This window comes from Carassius carassius, chromosome 2 (genome assembly GCF_963082965.1).
Source record: "Carassius carassius chromosome 2, fCarCar2.1, whole genome shotgun sequence".
Classification (NCBI taxonomy): Eukaryota; Metazoa; Chordata; class Actinopteri; order Cypriniformes; family Cyprinidae; genus Carassius; species Carassius carassius.
The window spans coordinates 41,845,707-41,866,374 of NC_081756.1; the positions used below are offsets into that span (position 1 = coordinate 41,845,707).

General features: G+C 39.1%; 2 protein-coding genes across 2 annotated transcripts; one reads left to right on the forward strand and one right to left on the reverse strand.

Moving 5' to 3' along the window:
- The first annotated feature begins 6,723 nt into the window (after positions 1–6,723).
- On the forward strand, positions 6,724–13,650 carry LOC132109914 (cadherin-related family member 5-like). The gene is made up of 14 exons (XM_059516370.1): positions 6,724–6,907; positions 7,347–7,522; positions 7,863–7,925; positions 8,450–8,539; positions 8,894–8,980; positions 9,827–9,931; positions 10,022–10,207; positions 10,688–10,778; positions 10,864–10,961; positions 11,075–11,281; positions 11,650–11,763; positions 12,131–12,197; positions 12,367–12,521; positions 12,671–13,650. The coding sequence occupies exons 1-14, from the start codon at positions 6,817–6,819 to the stop codon at positions 13,241–13,243; spliced, it is 2,103 nt and encodes a 700-aa protein (XP_059372353.1). The 5' UTR covers positions 6,724–6,816; the 3' UTR covers positions 13,244–13,650.
- Positions 13,651–18,568: 4,918 nt separating this feature from the next.
- Positions 18,569–19,950, reverse strand: rxfp3.3a2 (relaxin family peptide receptor 3.3a2). The gene has a single exon (XM_059504338.1). It carries the CDS (start codon positions 19,901–19,903, stop codon positions 18,710–18,712), a length of 1,194 nt encoding a protein of 397 aa, XP_059360321.1. The 5' UTR covers positions 19,904–19,950; the 3' UTR covers positions 18,569–18,709.
- Positions 19,951–20,668: the final 718 nt, after the last annotated feature.

Here is a 20,668-nt window from a genome sequence, read left to right on the forward strand (position 1 = left end):
CCCCAACATACATACGACTATAAATAACTTTGCAACTTAGTCAACTTGTTCTACTAAACCTGAACCCTTAGTGTAACGTAACAGTTCACTAACACTTCTCTCTAATGAGAGTCAGTTGATGTGTAGTTGCAAAGTTACTTATAGGCAACAGAATGTCTAAAGGGAACCATCAAAATAATATAAAAATAAGTGTAGGCATAACCCAAAATTCACAAATTTCAAAATTTCCGGTCATGTTTCCCTCTGCTTTGCTGATCTTCTGTAATTCTACCAAACGCTACATTACTTTGAATGCAATAAAACCTAAATCTAGCCGTTCTTCATTTCTAATATTTAACATGTATGTCTAGCTATGTCTCTTTGTATATCTCTTTCTTTGCACTTCAGTCTCCTATCTCATTTCCTTTTACACCGACATGAACTGGTACTCATAAAAATATAACACCTAATCCCATTATCTGAATCCTATATATCATTTGTAATATTTCATTCGAGATATCTGCTCTACTTTCAGTATGTTCTCAGAGTTAACCCTATGTTAGCCCAACCATAACTAACATATAAATCTGGAGAACGAATGAACCCTGGGAACATCAGAATGAAACTATTAAAAAGTCTTACAGTTGCTTAAAACAAGAAGGAAGATTTCAGATTACTTGCATATTTCAAAAAGGTCCTGTTCCAAAGTAGCCCTCTGCTTGAATGGGGATGCTAAGAATTTCACCAGGTATAGATAGATCTTGAGTCAACACACTCATTACTTTAAGCCTGAACAGCACTGACCTCTGCCGGTGAACGAAGCTCACGTCCAGAAAATTAAACCAAAACTCTTTGATCGCCACCTGGTGGCTGGCTGCAGTATAAAGTTTTCCCAACTCTCCGTGTAGAGGGAGAGAGAGAGAGTTTTCCCAAAGATAATTTACATTATTTTAGGTCATTCTGATCATGCTGATGTGTGTTTAAGTGTTCCTTTTTCTAATAAGTTTACTTTTAGTCATTTGAAGCTATAAAAATGGAGTTTGGCGCTTCTGAGGAAGTTTTGGCGGGATGTTTGAGTGAGTTTCCAGTTCATGATCATCGGCACAAGATAATAGTCTATGCCTTGCATTTTTGAGGGGCAAGTCTTCACGTGAAAAATGGACACCCCGTCATTTACATATATATATATATATATATATATATATATATATATATATATATATATATATATATATATATATATAAAATAAAGTTACATGTTATTTATTGCGCTAATTAAGTCAAGTCAAGTCACCTTTATTTATATAGCGCTTTAAACAAAATACATTGTGTCAAAGCAACTGAACAACATTCATTAGGAAAACAGTATGTCAATAATGCAAAATGATAGTTAAAGGCAGTTCTTCATTGAATTCAGTGATGTCATCTCTGTTCAGTTAAATAGTGTCTGTGCATTTATTTGCAATCAAGTCAACGATATCGCTGTAAATGAAGCGTCCCCAACTAAGCAAGCCAGAGGCGACAGCGGCAAGGAACCGAAACTCCATCGGTGACAGAATGGAGAAAAAAACCTTGGGAGAAACCAGGCTCAGTTGGGGGGGGGGGTCAGTTCTCCTCTGGACCGGACGAAACCAGTAGTTCAATTCCAGGCTGCAGCAAAGTCAGATTGTGCAGAAGAATCATCCGTTTCCTGTGGTCTTGTTAACACTATACACTTCAAGGCTGTTACCAATCAAATTAAGTCAGTATCAAGAAAATCCATCTGACCATTGATTACAATTACAAGTGGATAAGTGCTGTTTTATATAACATTTTGATTAAGTGAGATGTATGAAAAAATTAAATGTAACTTTGATATATTGAAACTGCAATAGTTGGTGGCAAGTCTTAAGAAGTGAATCACAGAATCATTGATTCAAATGATTTATTCAAATCCGCTGATTCATTCATGAATGAAGCAAATGACCACTGTCTTAATGAATGGATCATTGAGTTGGTCATCATTTGTTGTTAAAAAACGCAAAGGCAAGCTTCACTATTACAGCATATTTCATTTTGTAACACTGTTCTTGAAATGTATATCTAAACCCTTTTAAATCTGACAACAATGAAACTGAAACTTGTCTTCTACTTTTTTATATATAGAGCAGCCTTTAACTCTCTTCAGTGTTTTAATTTTATTTTTATTTTTCTATAATTTTTAACACTTTTTAATTGTACTTTTATAGTCTTCATTTGTTTTAATAGGACTGGTTGTAATGGTTGAAATATTTGTTACTTTTATATCTCCGTCACCAAGTCATTTATAATATATAGAAATGGTGAATCTGTTTTGAGAGAAGCATTATATTGGCCTGTAATTCTTTCAAAAACCTTGCACAACAATGCAGCCTACAGCTCCGCTGTGCAAGGCCTGCTCAAGCGAATCCATGACAGCAACACACTTCTACATGGCTGCACAATGTGTCTGCTTCATGTGACACTGTGTTCTGTTGTTCCCACACAGAGAAGCAGTGGGGGTAGCAGAGGGGCTTCTTCTTGTTTGTCTCTAAACATGTATTATACCAGCTGATGTCACAGTCGCAAGTGCTGGAGAAGAGCTCTGATTGGCTTGGAGGGAGGCAGAATATTTTCAAGGAAATTAAGTACTATCAACAAATAGGCCAAAATAAATAGCACACTGCATAAAGTAAGAGCTGAGCAGTAGCACACATTATTACATAAGACTTCAGAAGACAGTCAGGCCAGTACTTTCACAAATCACAGAATCTGAAATCAGATCACTTGAATGTGTAGTGCAGCAATGATTACTAGTGCTGATCTATTGTAGATCTTTCAACCAAAAATATGATCTACACTAGTCCAGAATTTAGAACAATTATGATTTTTTTAAAGAAGTCTCTTATGCTCACCAAGGCTGCATAAAAAAGTAATAAAAAAAAAAAAACTGAAATATTATTGCAATTTAAAATAACTGTTTTGTATTTTAATATATTTTAAAAAATTAAAAAGAAACATTTCTTAAATCAATACCGTTTTTTAACGAATAATACACCACCATTTAAAAATGTTATTTAAAAATATATATATAATAATAATAATAATACTTTTATTCAGCAAGGTCTCATCATTGTTCAAAAGGCACAGAAAATACACTTATAATGCTACAAAAGAGTTATATTTCAAATAAATTAATTGTATTATTTCTAGTCATCAAGAAAAATATATTAAATTTTAAAACATATTCAGATAGAAAACAGTTATTTAAAATTATAGTGATATTTCACATTGTTACTGTTTTTACTGTATTTCTGATAAATTCAGTGCAGCCTTGGTGAGCATAAGAGATCTTAAATACTGAGCATAAGTCCTTCAATACTGGATATAGATCACAGTTGTTGTTTTATCCATCCATCCATCCATCCATCTTCTTCCGCTTATCCGGGGCCGGGTCGCGGGGGCAGCAGTCTAAGCAGAGAACCCCAGACTTCCCTCTCCCTAGACACTTCCTCCAGCTCTTCTGGGGGGACACCGAGGCGTTCCCAGGCCAGCCGGGAGACATAGTCTCTCCAGCGTGTCCTAGGTCTTCCCCGGGGTCTCCTCCCAGTGGGACGCGCCCGGAAACACCTTCCCGGGAAGGCGTCCAGGAGGCATCCGGAACAGATGCCCGAGCCACCTCGGCTGACCCCTCTCGATGTGGAGGAGCAGCGGCTCTACTCTGAGCTCCTCCCGGGTGACTGAGCTTCTCACCCTATCTCTAAGGGATCGCCCAGCCACCCTGCGGAGAAAGCTCATTTCAGCCGCCTGTATCCGGGATCTTGTCCTTTCGGTCATGACCCAAAGCTCATGACCATAGGTGAGAGTAGGAACGTAGATTGACCGGTAAATCGAGAGCTTCGCCTTGCGGCTCAGCTCTTTCTTCACCACGACAGACCGGTACATCGACCGCATTACTGCAGAAGCTGCACCGATCCGTCTGTCAATCTCCCGTTCCATCCTTCCCTCACTCGTGAACAAGACCCCAAGATACTTAAACTCCTCCACTTGAGGCAGGAACTCTCCACCAACCTGAAGTGGGCAAGCCACCCTTTTCCGACTGAGGACCATGGCCTCGGATTTGGAGGTGCTGATTCTCATCCCAGCCGCTTCACACTCGGCTGCAAACCGTCCCAGTTCATGCTGAAGGTCCTGGCTTGATGAAGCCAACACGACAACATCATCCACAAAGAGCAGAGACGAAATCGTGTTGTCACCAAACCTGACCCCCTCCGGCCCCTGGCTGCGCCTAGAAATCATAAAAATCATGAACAGAACTGGCGACAAAGGGCAGCCCTGCCGGAGTCCAACACGCACCGGGAACAAGTCTGACTTACTGCTGGCAATACGAACCAAGCTCCTGCTCCGGTCGTACAGGGACCGGATAGCCCTTAGCAAAGGGCCCCGGACCCCATACTCCCGGAGCACCCTCCACAGGCCGCCGCGAGGGAGACAGTCGAATGCCTTCTCCAAATCCACAAAGCACATGTGGACTGGTTGGGCAAACTCCCATGAACCCTCCAGCACCCTGTAGAGGGTATAGAGCTGGTCCAGTGTTCCACGGCCTGGACGAAAACCACACTGTTCCTCCTGAATCCGAGGTTCTACTATCGGCCGGATTCTCCTCTCCAGTACCCTGGCATAGACTTTCCCAGGGAGGCTGAGAAGTGTGATCCCCCTGTAGTTGGAACACACCCTCCGGTCCCCCTTCTTAAAAAGAGGGACCACCACCCCGGTCTGCCATCCCAGAGGCACCGTCCCCGACTGCCACGCGATGCTGCAGAGGCGTGTCAGCCAAGACAGCCCCACAACATCCAGAGACTTGAGGTACTCAGGGCGGATCTCATCCACCCCCGGTGCCTTGCCACCGAGGAGTTTCTTGACTACCTCGGTGACTTCAGCCTGGGTGATGGACGAGTCCACATCTGAGCCCTCAGCCTCTGCTTCCTCAATGGATGACGTGACAGCGGGGTTGAGGAGATCCTCGAAGTATTCCTTCCACCGTCCAACGACATCCCCAGTTGAGGTCAACAGCTCCCCACCTCTACTGTAAACAGCGTTGGTAGGGCACTGCTTCCCTCTCCTGAGGCGCCGGACGGTTTGCCAGAATCTCTTCGAGGCCGACCGATAGTCCTTCTCCATGGCCTCACCGAACTCCTCCCAGGCCCGAGTTTTTGCCTCCACAACCACCCGGGCTGCAGTCCACTTGGCCTGCCGGTACCTGTCAGCTGCCTCAGGAGTCCCACAAGCCAACCAGGCCCAATAGGACTCCTTCTTCAGCTTGACGGCATCCCTTACTTCCGGTGTCCACCACCGGGTTCGGGGATTGCCGCCTCGACAGGCACCGGAGACCTTACGGCCACAGCTCCGAGCGGCCGCTTCGACAATGGAGGTGGAGAACATGGTCCACTCGGACTCAATATCTCCAGCCTCCCTCGGGATCCGGTCGAAGCTCTGCCGGAGGTGGGAGTTGAAGATCTCTCTGACAGGAGGCTCGGCCAAACGTTCCCAGCAGACCCTCACAGTACGTTTGGGTCTGCCGAGTCTGTCCAGCTTCCTCCCCCGCCATCGGATCCAACTCACCACCAGGTGGTGATCAGTTGACAGCTCCGCCCCTCTCTTCACCCGAGTTTCCAAGACATACGGCCGGAGGTCGGATGAAACGACCACAAAGTCGATCATCGACCTACGGCCTAGGGTGTCCTGGTGCCACGTGTACTGATGGACACCCTTATGCTTGAACATGGTGTTCGTTATGGACAAGCTGTAACTAGCACATAAGTCCAATAACTGAACACCACTCGGGTTCAGATCAGTTTTCATAACTTCCCCTCCTTGAACTGCCACCTTAACGTGGTGGAGGGGTTTGAGTACCCGAATGACCCTACGAGCTATGTTGTCCGGGGCTATATGCCCCTGGTAGGGTCTCCCAAGGCAAACAGGTCCTAGGCGATGGGTCAGACTAAGAGCGGTTCACAAACCCCTTATGAAAAGATCACATCAAAGTACCGTGACGTCGCCCGGTATGGCGCAGCCGGGGCCCCACCCTGGAGCCAGGCCCGGGGTTGGGGCTCGTATGCGAGCGCCTGGTGGCCGGGCCTCCCCCCACGGGGTCCGGCCGGGCTCAGCCCGAAGGAGCGACGTGGGGCCGCCTTCCCGTGGGCTCACCACCTACAGGAGGGACCGTAAGGCGCCGGTGCTTAGAGAATCGGGCAGCAGTCGAAGGCAGGGGCCTCAACAGTCCGATCCCTGGACACGGAAACTAGCTCTAGGGACGTGGAATGTTGTTTTATCATTTTGTTTTTTTCTTATACTGTAGTTTTCATAACTTTACTATTACTCTAAAATGTGGAGTTACAATGAATAAAATACAGTAAGTGTGTCTAAATATTTGGTTGGTATCTCATTATTAGTATTAAAAAAACTAAAGCACTGATCAATTCCTAAGTAGTGACAGATTAACTAATTAATAATATTATTAGCCTAATATTATTATTTATTTTCGTTTATTTTGTAATTTTATAAATTTTAGATTTCAGACGGTCTCCCATTCCACGGTGCTTCCACTAATACAAAATGAACTCTCAAAAACAGATGCAAGTATTTGGGTGGGAGGGAGCAGTCCACTGCTGGCAAGCTCCTTAGGCAATATATGACTGTAAGATGAAGTCACAAACATTGCGACTGGAGTCAACTCCCACTCATCGGTCAGCACAGTCAATGCTTTATGTGAAGAAGTACCAGCTGGTGCCACGGTCTCACAGTCCTCCATAGTTATTTGTGTGCATCAGAAACTGGGAAATGGACATAATATTTAAGCATAAATCCATAACTACCATCTTTGGGTGTTTAATTGCCTTATTCCTTCACAAAAACTGCTTTGCTGATAAAAGTAAGTAACTCCTGTTTCAGTTTTTAGATTTTAACTATTTGCTAAACTATTGTTAGCAACGCTATTGTCTCGGTACGACATGTGTCATGTGGGCATTTTTTATGATGTAAGCAATTTCAGTTTAGTCAGTGGCAATAAAAAGACGCCATGTCTGTTCATTGTCATTGTCTACAGATGACAGGAATGTAGAGCTTCAAAATATGTCTAGTTGTTCAAAATACTTGCCTACATAGAGTGTATTCTGTCATAGAAAATAACTCGTATCACGTTTCTGTCCATACACATTTATACAAAGATATCGTATTATTGCAGGCTATTATCTGTAAAATATTCATTTCTACAAAAATATTTTTATGACTAGATTTTATTACATTATGACAAAGAAAATGTTGTAATATCTGCTACGTAAGAATTGGTCATATTTGTTTTCTCTCTGCAGTTTGTACAGTCCCCTCAGAGCCTGTGACAATTCAAGAGAATAACACAGCTGACACAGTTGTTGTCCGTATAAACACAATAACAAAGGATGTAACGCTGAACCTCACTGAGAATCCTGGGAATGCCTTCGATCTGAAGGGTTCAGAACTGATAGCAAAGAAAGGCCTGGACTTTGAAGTATGTTTATTTCATGACTTTCCATTGTCTTGTGTCAGTTTGAGCAACTACGATGACATTATTCCCAGCTTCATATGGTAGATATGTTTACATGGTTTCTAGCTGGTCATTTATGGTCATTATCTGATCCAAGTTGATTTAGATAATGGTTAATCAGGTACACTAAATGACAGTGGACCTGGTTTAGTAGACCAAACAGGACCAGGAACAAACCAGCACCAGCTTGACCATCTTAAACTGATATAACTTTGTTTTAATATGACTTGGTTTAACACTGGACTACTCATGAAAATACACAATTACAGAAGTTTGATCCTAACTTCAGCTGATTGTTTTCCAGACACTTTCAAGTCCTGAAGAACTAACTGTCCAGATCCGATGTAACAAAACTGGCTACAGAAGTGTAAGTTACTCGGATCTGCAATTACAAGCATATGCAGATAAATGCAAAACAAACTAAAATAAAAAAGTCTTAGCATTAGATAAAATATTAACAAAGGTGTCATTTGATTGAAAGAAAGATAGCACACAATTTTTAAGCAAAAAATACATACTATAAACACTGCACAGACTAAAAATAAAAATAAATGTAAAAGAAAATAAAATCACTACTTGTATTTCAGTGAACTACGTGATTGCTCCATTAGGATACCTGAGTGACTTCTTTGTTCACTAAACATTGCATCTGATTAAATCTGAAACCATCTGATTAAAAATAATTGCAAGACTGCTTCAGAAAAGTGTAGACTAGTGTGAGATACAGTAAGCTCTGGCATTTATCATTTCTTTGTAGATTCCACTTGGTATTACTGTATGTTATCTAATGTAATGACATCAAGTCTTCCAGTCCTTTTGGGGGTCACTTATATCGAGGACTACTAGATAATTTTGTTGTTGTACATTTTAAGTTGTACATTTTATCTACAGATCACTCTGACTGTGATTGTTCGTGTTGTGAATATCAATGACAACCCTCCATCATTTGACAAGAGCGAGTATACACTTGACGTAAATGAGGTGAGAGCATATTGTAATTCAGCATTTGTCCTATAGGACATGTTTTAAATAATTGTTGGTCCTGGAACAATATTCCCAACAACCAATCAATCCAAAACCAATTTAAGGGATAAGGTTCAGCTTCAGCTTGGGTTTGTGGCTTAAACAACATTCTTATTACAAACAAACAAAAAAGCTGACCATGTTATGACCAGCAAAAGTTGTTGATCCATGTACACAATCTTCTTGGCAAAATCACGATTTCATACATTGTACGTTAAGTCAGACAGCTTCTTCATCATTTTTTTAATCTACTGTCACAGTGAGGATGTTGCCATTCTAGTCCATTAATGCTGCATTTTGTTTGTTGCACAGCTCACACCAGTTAATACCAGCATTGCCCTGATTGAAGCAATAGATGACGATTCTGAGGTTCTGTATTATTCTATGGAACCAACTGTGGTAAGTAATCAACCTTTTCTCTATTGAGAAAATAAAAAAGTATTTCAGGAATAGTTTGTTTGCCCCCAAAATAGGAGTGTCATCATTCTCTCATCCTTATGTTATTCGTTCTGTATACAACAACAAGATAATTTTTTTATACACTGAAAGTACCAGAGCCAGAATCTGTAAATCTTCATAAAAAAAGGACAAAATCATAAAAGCATCATAAACATGGCTGCACTTTTAAAAAATAAAGGTGCTTCAAAAGGTTCTTCAAACAATGCCATAGAAGAACCAATTTTGGTTCCACAACAGACCATTCAGTCAAAGGTTATTTAAAGAACCATTTCTTTTATACCTTTTTGTAATCTAAAGAGCCTTCATTCGCCATCACAAAAAAACTTTTGTGAAACAGAAAGGTTCTTCAGATGATAAAGGTTCTTTTATGGAACCATTTAGACAAAAAGCTTATTCTATGGCACCTTGAAGCACCTTTATTTTTAAGAGTGTGCTGTGCCGTTTAAAGTCATATGCTTTGTGTGAAGATCAAACTGAAGCTTAAAGGTTCACCCAAAAATGAAAATTCATTGATCAGTTTCTCACCCTCATCATTCCAAATCCATAAGACTTTGTTCATCTTCAAAAGTTGAAATCTTCAAAATATTTTTAATGAAATCTGAGAGGTTTCTGTCCTTGCATTGAAAGGTTCAGGGTCACCCAAAACTTCAGCTTGGGTAATTCCTTCAAATGTTCGTAATGACATGGTAAAAATAATCCATTTGAATTTGAATAGTTTAGTCCATGCTTTTTTGAAACATTGTGTTTAAATGACATTGTTTGCACACTTGGACTGTTTCTTTACAGAACAGATACTTCAGACTTGAGACCATGTATACACCAAACATCCTTGTGAACAAGATTTTAGATTATGATGTCATCCAACAGGTGAAACTGATCTTGCATGTGCAGGTATGTAAAAATTGTTTCATTTAAATCTAATAAATTCAGAAATTGTCTCCTGATCTCACGTATAACACAAACGATTCTTGACTCTTACAGGATACTCCACCTCCATCACAACTGGTTGAACACTCTTTCACAGCTTCAGCAACCATCATCGTCAATATTATAGACATTGATAACCGTCCTCCCTGGTTTCAACCATGTACAAGAGTAACCACTGGTAATGCCAAAATCTGCCTGAGCCTTGGCTACAGGGTCAGGGTGAACTTAACAGAGAAACAGGTACATTTTCATTAATATTATGACCATAGAAATAGTTCGCCCAAAAATGAATATTTGCTGAATATTTGTTTACCCTTAGACCATCCAAGTTGTAGATGAGTTTGTTTCTTCATCAGAACAGATTTAGAGAAATTTTTCATTACATCACTTGTTTACCAATGGATCCCCTGCACTGAATGGGTGCCGTCAAAATGAGAGTTCAAACTGCTGATAAAAACAACACAAAGCAATCAGCCAACTCCAGTCCAGAAATTAACATTTTGTGAAGTGAAATCTATCATTAAAACATTTAATCTTCACTTTGGGCTAAAATACAAGTCCTCTATCCATAGTATTGATTTCTCCAAGTTCTCTGTTCCCATTAAGAAACAATGGGATGTCTTGGATGGCCTGAGAAATTTTAAAGCAAATTTTAAACTATTCTTTTAATAAATGCAATGGTATGTGTTGAAATGATACATAATAAATTGATATTTCCAGGATGGAGCATTGCAATTTCAGCCAGGGCCAGTGTATGCCAGAGATGGAGATAAAAGCAGAAATGAAGAGATAAGCTATAAAATTGTTCGAGGTATTAAAGCATTTTTCCTAACATTACAGTTAATCCTACACACTCAGTGTTCAACATGAACATAATCATTTCTGTGATTGTCTAGGAAATGAGGACAACATATTTCAGATTGATGAGAAATCTGGAAACATATCCATGCTGAAACCAGCAGATATAGCAGGCCCTATATCACTCTTAGTTTTAGTGAGTTTCTTGTGCATATTCTGAAGACTTTGAGAAGTTTAGTCTACACTAAGTATACAATTTTCACTGCTTAATTTTTATAATAGCATCCTTCCTTTATCTGTCCTTTCCAGGCTTCCCAGGTTGTAAATAGAGATCAATTTGCTACCACTTCAGTCACTATTGAAGTAATGAAAAAGAGCAGAAATGCACCACGGTTTGAGAAGGACCGATATGAAGGGTATGTTTACAGTAATTCAGGGCCTGAAAACATGGTGCTAAGGGACAGGACATCCAACAGACCCATCAGAGTCAGAGCAAGGGATGAAGATTTCGCGAGTGTAAGTTTTACATAATTTGACTTTTACATTACAGTATATGCAGACATTGTACTGTGATTTAACCATGTGAACTCAGAGCTATGTCCTTGATGGTTTTGGAATAACATCAGTTTTTAGGTTTAGGGTTGATGTTAGGTCTGGGGTTGGGGCTTAAGCAACATTCATACCAACTTATCACTCCCCACTGATTTTAAAGCTGGTTAGATTTAATGGTTAGAGGGCAATATTTTTTTAAGAGAAATGTTTTTTCCAGGACCAAAAAAAAAAATGTAATAAAGGATAAATATCCTACTTGGCAACATTATGGTCACCCATAAAGACTGAATACATTTAATAAGAGAGTGTCAGTTTCTCCCTTTATTTTTCAGGGAATCAATCCTGATGTAAGATATGAAGTTCAGTATAGCAGCTATGTTAATATCACAACAGATGGGTTTATACTTTTGAAGAAAGCTGTTCGGACTGATTCCTTCGCTCTGCAGGCAAGTAAACATGTTTTGCTACATCTATTTTGAGAAATTTTTAACTACTAGTTGACAGTAGTTGCATATGAAATCTGTCTACTTTTTTTTTACTTTTTATTGAAATACTGGTCAAACTTTATATTGACAATTTACTACACTAGAAACAGACATTGAAACAGTTTTCACTCTGATTGAGAGTTTTTCACTTGCTAGCAAATTTCACAAATAGTTACAAAGAAACGGCAAATAACATCAAAATACGGTTGGAGTAATGCTAACAGTGTAACTACAAATGTTAATTTAAGGTTATTGGTTAGGTACATTGTAACTACAGTAAGGCTACTTAATATAAAGTGTGACTGAAAATGATTTCTTTTGTCACTAGCTTCGGGCAGTGGATGTGTCTACTGGTGAGACAGGGACAGCTAGTCTTTCTGTGACTGTAGTACCATGTAAGTTATACTTTCAACATTTATACTGAAGACCTTGATTACCTAAACTTTGCTGGAAGTTGGCCTTCCAGGAGCAGGATTGGACACCCCTTGTTTAAGTGTAAAGGTTCTAATATTTTTTTCTGCATGTTGCTGTCTAATTTTTCTCTTTGCACACCTGCCATATCAGCAGTAGGGGTCCAGTCACCCGACGAGGGGTACCGTGCAGGAGACATGGCTTTGCTGGGCTTTGTGATGGCTGCATTACTGGTGCTCTGCCTCATTGTGATTGGCTATCTGATATCCCGCGTCAAGAAGGGGAATCCTGATGCATTCAAGTCTGAGGTCAGCATCTTCTCATCAAAGCTCAGTGAGTCCAGCTCTGAGTGTCCACTTTGTAAAAGAAATGATGCTTAAGAGAAAGTTCCATATGTACTACAGCAGGTAATATACAGCTCATGAAATTGTGAGATTAACCCTCTGCCCTCGTTCAGTGTTTAGGGCTATGCTTGAAGTTTACTCAGCCCCCTAACAGGCCAAGAGATAGCATGCAGTTAACCAATGATGGTTTCTTGAATGAAGGAGACACAGGGAGATCCAGATCCAGGCGAGCTGAACTGAGAGAAAGACTGGATGCAGTTCAGGCAGCGAGGGTGCGAGTGATACCTCGCAAGAGACAGAGGCACTGCAGCTCCTGTGGACTCCAGACGCATACCACCCATTCACACCATAGTCCTGACGTCCAAGCCAGAGGAAAGGCAAATAAGCATAAAGTAAAATCCATTCTGGCTAAAGAGAGGAGGAAGGATGACAGACAAAAGACTGTTTGGTTCAAGGAGAGCGAGGATTCTTCAGATATCGAGGTGGAGATCATCCCTGACAATATAGGGCTTAAGCCTGAAGAGGAAATGGAGAAAATAGAATGGGATTTTGCTTCCACTCAAACGGAAGACAGTGAAATGGAACTTGGGGAGTTGACAATGCTGAATATACAAGATTTGAGTAGCAGGGAAACTGTGATTTCTGATAGTAGAGAAGGACTGAACACAGAAAGAAGAGATCAGTGAGGATCTCAGATGCTCTTGCTCAGTAAAACTAGAGCTCTTTGCTCATCAGAGACTGGATTCATTTTTTCCTCAAGTTCACATGAGTTTTGAAATAATGTATCTTTGTGAAAATAAAACCTGGGTTCAGTTCAGACAATTAATTGCAAAATACTGACACATTTATTCATATTTGTAAATGATGAGGCCTTTATGATATGCTTTTTTTTTCCATTGTGTGATGAGCGTGCTAAACTAATATCCAAACATGTGTTGATGTACAGTATTATGTCTATAATTTCAGAAAACAATACTTGCAGTTTTATTTAATGTTAGCTGTGTCTATGAATAATACATTGTGAAATAGAGTATTTTGTATAATTATGTAAATTATGTGGAAAACATCTAGAATAAAGCACATTTGAACATAGTATCCTATGTGGTGCCTGACAAAAGAATATAAAAGACAAAACCAAATTAATTTAACATATTTATCAAAGCTATAGCCTTTATCTGCAACAGCAAATAGCACAGAAGGCTTGATTGATTATGGAGGATGTTATCTCTGGATTGTAACACAAAGGATTAGTTGCATCATTATGGTGTTCCTTTCTGGATATTTTGTTTCTTTAAATGTTGTAAAATGCCATCGTAAGACTCTTCATTGATTGGCAACACAGGTTTTCATTTGAAGATTCAAACCTTGACAAACCAAAAATGCATCTGTAGTTATACACTTATAATGGAAGTGAATGAGTCTAGAATACAACAGTGGCCTCATGGACGTCTATTGTAAGTGCATTTCTTACATTTTGAAACAACCTTCAACAGGCAGTCGTTATCATTGCATTAAAGTGTGGCACAAACCAATACCCACCACTTGAGGGCTCTATTGGCATGAGTCCTGACTGCATTGTGCCAAAGTGCAACTTAAGGTTACTTGATTATTCATAAAACCTTGATGTATCAAATATAATATAACACACACACTCACACACACACAAACGTTTTAGAGTTCTTAGAGAAAAGAATGGTGTGCAGATGGGTCCAATTGCTTTAAATGCATATATATACATTTGGATTTATTCATTTAGCAGAAGCTTTTATCCAAAGTGGCAAGCGGTAGAAATAATAAAGCACTAGGCTACTAAATTTCAGACACTATTTAAAAGACTAGCCTACAGACTAGAACAGATAGTGGAAGCATGAGGATTTGAAAAAGATGTGCTTTCAGATATTTCTTGATGTGGCTGTCACCTTTATTTGTATAGCACTTTATACAACGCTGTCCAGGTAAAGGGAAGTTCCTTTATCTACTCAGTAACAATGAAAGTGATCTTCATGAAACTGATCCTTCCTGCTTGCTCACTAACCACAGGTTTGCCTAATGGTCAAGCTGTTATGCTCATGTTATAATGTGATAAGAAGAAAAAAATAACATTTTACAAGTCAACATGTAGATTTTTTTAAATTCATTAACTGATAGAAAGAAAGAAATAAAGAAAGAACAATATATTAAACCTCAGTGGTTGAAAGCCACAAAGTTCTATTTTAAAACTGTCAGAGACCACAGAATTAAGAAGCCATTCATGCCATCGAGCATTCAGTTGTCAAATAAAAAGCGAAACAATAATGAGCCCAAGACATCGGAGAGCTCAAAGTTCAATATATAGTGGTTATATAGATTACTTTTATCTTAGCACTATTTTCCTCCAGTTTATATTATGTATCTAATCATTATTCTTTAGCTTGGATTAAACTAATTAATTTTACCTGGTTGGAACAGCAGCTACGCACCTGAGAAGAGATGATGCTGACCCTCAGAGGACCTCAGATGATGCTAACCCTGAAACAACATACAGAACTAACAAATATTGCATGTGTGCAAGTGTGATTGCATCATATAATAATTGCTATTAATAGTGTTAATTGTCTGGTTGACTATGTCTTGTATTAATTTTTCTGAAAGTTCGTGTCATATGCACATAAACTGACAGTCACCACTTATAAGCTACTACTAAATATTGAAGAAACATAATTTTCTGTAAAGTTGCTTTGCAATGATTTGTATTGTAAAAAGCGCTATTCAAATAAACTTGAATTGAATTGAATTATGTATTTTGTGCAATGCTTGTGAATGCTTATAGAATAAGTCAGAAGTCAGAAAGAGCTTTATTACCAAGTAAAGGTATGTTTACACACACACAAGGAATATGACTTGGTGACATAGCTTACAGTGCAGACAAAAGTACAGACATAATGCAGACATACTGTACATGATAGTGCAGACATGCATAGGAATTACACAACAGAGATGGAATAACACTATAAGAAAAACAGGAAATGAAATAAATATTACGAAGTAAAAATATATAGAGATTTTTTTTTATTAAATTAAATTAAAACGTAATTGTTTAAACAAATGTACAGATATGTTTTTTGTTGTTTGTTTTTAGTTTTACAAGTGTTACAGTTTGCAAATGTAACATTTTCAGTTTCTGTGTATAAATGAGTCAGTTATGATGGCCAGTGTATAGTTATGAATGTTTTACTTGTTCAGGCTGAATAGAGCCTGTGGACTATATAAACTGTTCTTGTGCCTGGCTGTTCTGATGGTCGGTGATCTGTAGCACTTACTGGAAGGCAACAGATCGAAGAGAGAGTGAGCTGGGTGTGAGGGTTCCAAAGCCCTTTTCCTCACTCTGGAGGTGTAAAGATCTTTGATGTTGAGCAGGGGAGCATTAATGATCATCTTAGCAGTCCTGACTGTCAGTTGTAGTTTCTTGATATCTGATCAAACCAGACAATCATGGATGTACACAGGACAGACTCACTGATGGCCGAGTAGAACTGTGTGAGCAGCTCCTGTGGCAGGTTGAATTTCCTCAGTTGGTGAAGGAAGTACAACCTCTGCTGGGCCTTTTTAGCAATGGAGTCTATGTGAGTGTCCCACTTCAGGTCCTGAGAGATGGTGGTGCCCACGAATCTGAATGACTCCGCTGCAGCTCAGTACTGTTCATTCTCCTGAAGTCCACAATAAAATCTGCTGTTTTTCCCAAAATAACCTCTAGATAAAGACTAGATATATTTTTGTTGCACAGTAACTATGGACTACTTGACAAAAAAGATGCAGAAGTATTTACCATGACGCTTACACTGGTGATGAGAACAAATGATTAGTGATCAAATTTTAAGCAGTAAGGAAAAAAAAGTTTTTTTTAAAGCTTGTTGTTTTGTAGAACATTAGTTACAGTATATATATGATATGAGAAAAGTAAGTCTTGTATATAGGGAGTACATGTTATTTAAGAAAAATATAATTATATTTTAATAATTACATTATTTGTTTTCCAAAACCTAGTCTGTTGGGTAAAACGCCCCCAGTCACATGGGGCAAAATGTCCCCAGAGGGCAAGGCTTAATTACTTTAGTTACACTGTTCTGAACATCAAATCATTTGTTTTTCCATCAAATGTATTCTGACTAGTTGGTTGAATAAAAAGATTTGGATTTTATGTTTAAAACTGACCTTTGATAAAATGATAAAAGTTAGCATCAGATAGCTAGTTAGCTAGCCAGTTAGCATCACCTAACAATATTTTTCAAAATATAAAAATATATATTATTATTGATTATATTCTTTTAATTTTTAAGCTAAAACTACATGTGCTCTGATTTAGCTGTAAATGTATAAAACCAAAATTCTTAGTCAGATTGCTTAGTCAAATTAAATTAGTACCAAGGGGCATTTTGCATAATCTATAAGCGCATATATATCTAACCAACTTGCCATTTTAGTCTTATTTTACTGCATAATATTGCAGTTTTTCTTAAAGATGTTCATTAAACTAGCAATGAAATGTTTAATATTCTTAAATATTTCGATGCAATTTTTGTTTTTGTCATTATAGACAATGTTATATTCTTGATACAATATAAGGTCCATTAAACATAATGTGCACTGTTAATATTAATTGTGCATTACATTGTGATGTGTTTTAGGGTTAAAGGAAATATGTGAAACTTAACGAATAACATCCCGAAATTTACCAGTCACGATTATTAGATGGAGTGCCCATGAACTTCATTAGAGGGCACTCCACTCAGGACCATTCCACCCATCAACCACCAGATGTCACTTGGACACTAGCACCTCTCATACTGTTGCACCACACCCGAACTACATTACCCATGAGTCACTGCATCACAATCACCCTGCCACACCTGCACCTCATTCATCAGCCAATTTCCTTGCCACACCTGCACCTCATTTACACACACACATAAAAGCAGCACACTCACTCTCACTCAATGCGAAGTCTTGTTTAGCCAGTCTGACATTTCCGAGCGTTTTTCCCTGTGTTTGTTATTCCTGTGTTTTGACTTTTGGACTGTGTATTCCGACTCTGATTCTCTGCTGCCTGTCCCGATCTCTGCTTGTTTTTGGTTACGATTCTGGTTATCCCTGACACACCTGACGCCATTCCTGATCTCTGTCTGTATTACCATTCTGTGGAATAAATGCTGCATATGGATCCGAACGCCTCCGACTCCTTGTCACATTACCCATTTAAAAAATTTCCAGTACCTTTTTCTACAGATTTGTTTTTTACAGTGAAGAACAAGAAAAACTAAGGTATGATTCTCCTTGAAGCTTCTTTAAAACATTTTTTTTATTGGGAAAATCTTCTGAAAGGATTTTTTTCAGTGCTGCTCCCTCAAGATATTAAACTTTTTTTTTCAGGTTTATCAGTGAAATTACTGTATAATTGATGCAACAGTATTTCCACTGACACAGCTTAGCCCGAAGCATCTCACACACTTTATTCCACAGCTGTCATTTGATCAAATAAGCTTAATTTAATCATTTATATTCAACCCAGAGATTTGCATTGTTCTTTTTGCATGGTAAAATACACATCTTACCCCACTCTCTGTCTCTTGATGAAGATTTGAATACAGAATATTGTGAAATATCTTCTTTTGTGTTCCGCAGAAGAAAGTAAGTCATACAGGTTTGGAATGATATGAGGGTGATTCAATGATGACTATTTTAATTTTAAATAGAAAATGACTTTAAAAACCATATTGAAATAAATGTAATATTATACAATTCATTTTAATAAATTACTATGAATCATGTACAGCATATATAAATACAGTTCTGCAAGCGCCGTTTCAGTCCTCATAATATCTTTACATTTGTGTATTTTTTAATTCCAAATTTATATACTGTATACTTTGTGAATTCACTATCACACAAAAAGTGACCAAGAACAAAATGTACAATATAAATAGACATTAGGCTTAACTTGGTAGCCTATGTTTGTAGGCCAATAAATACAACACCTTTAAAAAGTCACATACAGCAACCACGGTCATTCGTCGATTTTTAAATCATAATAATCCTTTGATTTATCAGAAATATAAAAAAAACAGCTCACTTTTTCAAATGCTGACCTGCACCTGTCTGAAGTACTATGACTGTGGTCAGTTTAAGGTCGGTTGACCGGATTCTTGGCAGCGTTGTTCGTCAATCACATTCAGATGAATTCCAGTATGTGCGTCGTCCAGGTTCTGCTTGCTGCCTCCACTGTATCCATGTAGTTTTCCAGCGTTCGAGATCACGGGCGTGGAGATGCGCCAAAAGAACCCATGTAACATTTTCCTAAACTCCCGTCGCATTAAACAATACAAAACTGGGTTTAAACAACTATTAGTATGAGCAAGACAAACAGTCACGGGGAAAACATAAGTATGCACCATGTAGTATGTTTTGTCCCAGTGCACCGCGTTCAATTTCACCAGCACGCCCCAGAGGGTGATCGCATGGTTAGGCATCCAACAAATGAAGAAAGAGAGGACCACCACCGTTACAGACTTTGCTACTTTAGATCGTCTTCTTTGGCGGGCATTAATTCCCCTCTTTCTGATAAACCTCAAAAGTAATAGATAAAATACTGAGAGAATAAACATGGGCAAGATAAACGCAATGACAATTTTCTGAAGGTGGTAGAGAGCGAGCCAAACCTGGCCATCTGGAAACTTGAGGAGGCAGAGTTTTTCACCTGCCACAACTGTCACGGTGGAGAAAATGGAAGTTGGAGCAGTTGCCACAGTCGCCAGGATCCACAATACAGCACAGATCCACTTCACAGACACGGACTTCTTTCGAGAGGGAATCTTTAAAGCAGAGGCGACAGACCAGTAGCGCGTGATGCTCATCGCGGTGAGGAAAAAGACGCTGGCGTACATGTTCATCACAGTGACTGATAAAATGATCTTGCACATGGCGTTACCAAACGGCCAGCTGAAATCCAACGCCGTGTCTACAGCCCAGAAAGGCAAGGTCAGAACAAACTGAAAGTCGGTGACAGCTAAATTGATGACATAGAAATTAATGATGGATTTTTTCCGACCTTGTCTTATCTTCATAAGGAAAAACACCAAAAGGTTTCCGACCAAACCCACGGCGCACACCGCGGAATAAACCACCGAGATGATAATCCGGAGGACCAGGCTGCCGTCAGCGGTCACATCGATGTCTTCCAGACTGCTGAATTTATGCTGATCCGTTAAACTTCTGTTTAAAGTTCCCCATCCGCTGTGGTTGAGAATGCCACCCATTGTTTCTGAAAGAAACTCTCCAACAGGTGCCTGGTGAACAAGGCTGCCTGATCGCATATCAGTTAGACTTACATTGGTTCACACAGAACATAAGCGGTTTTAGATAGCAGTGGGTTCCCATAGGTATAAGTGATAAACACGCAATGCACCTGACAGCCAACGTTTTATGCAGAAGCGCGCGGGGAGCGCCCGCCTTTGAAGCGCGCGCACTGGATAACGCCGATGACTGACTTACAGCAGTACTCTTGACGTCATGTCACGCTAAAACGCGTCTGAACAAATTTGAGGGAGGATGTCGAAATAACACAAGATTCGAAAACAGACCTCTTTGTTATTAAATAAAAGTCTAAAAATAAAGGGTATACGGACAAAAAATGTTAGTCATAGTTATTTAAGTGCAATGTCTGATGGATTAACATTTAATTCTAGTAGGCTAATTTTCTATTATAGCTCATACTACTCCTAGAGTCAATAAAGTCTTATCTTATATCATCTTACGTGTCGACAGTTTACAGTGCTAGTTGGGAATGACTTCCTAAATTGACGTAAAATGTTTCCTACTAGTGTGTCCACTAGATGGGGCACCTGATGGACACCTCTTAAACATCAGCTGCTCGGTTTGTTACTCTCTTAAAAATCAGCTAGCATTTTCAGATTTTCAATTTTCAGCCTTTCAAACCAGGAAGGAATGTCAGTATAGAGATTTTACTGACTTGCACATGAATATATGTTCATTAGTCCAACAAAACAATGGAAAATAGTAGGTATTAAAGGGACAATTAACCCAGAAATGAAAACTCTATCTTAATTTACCTTCATGTT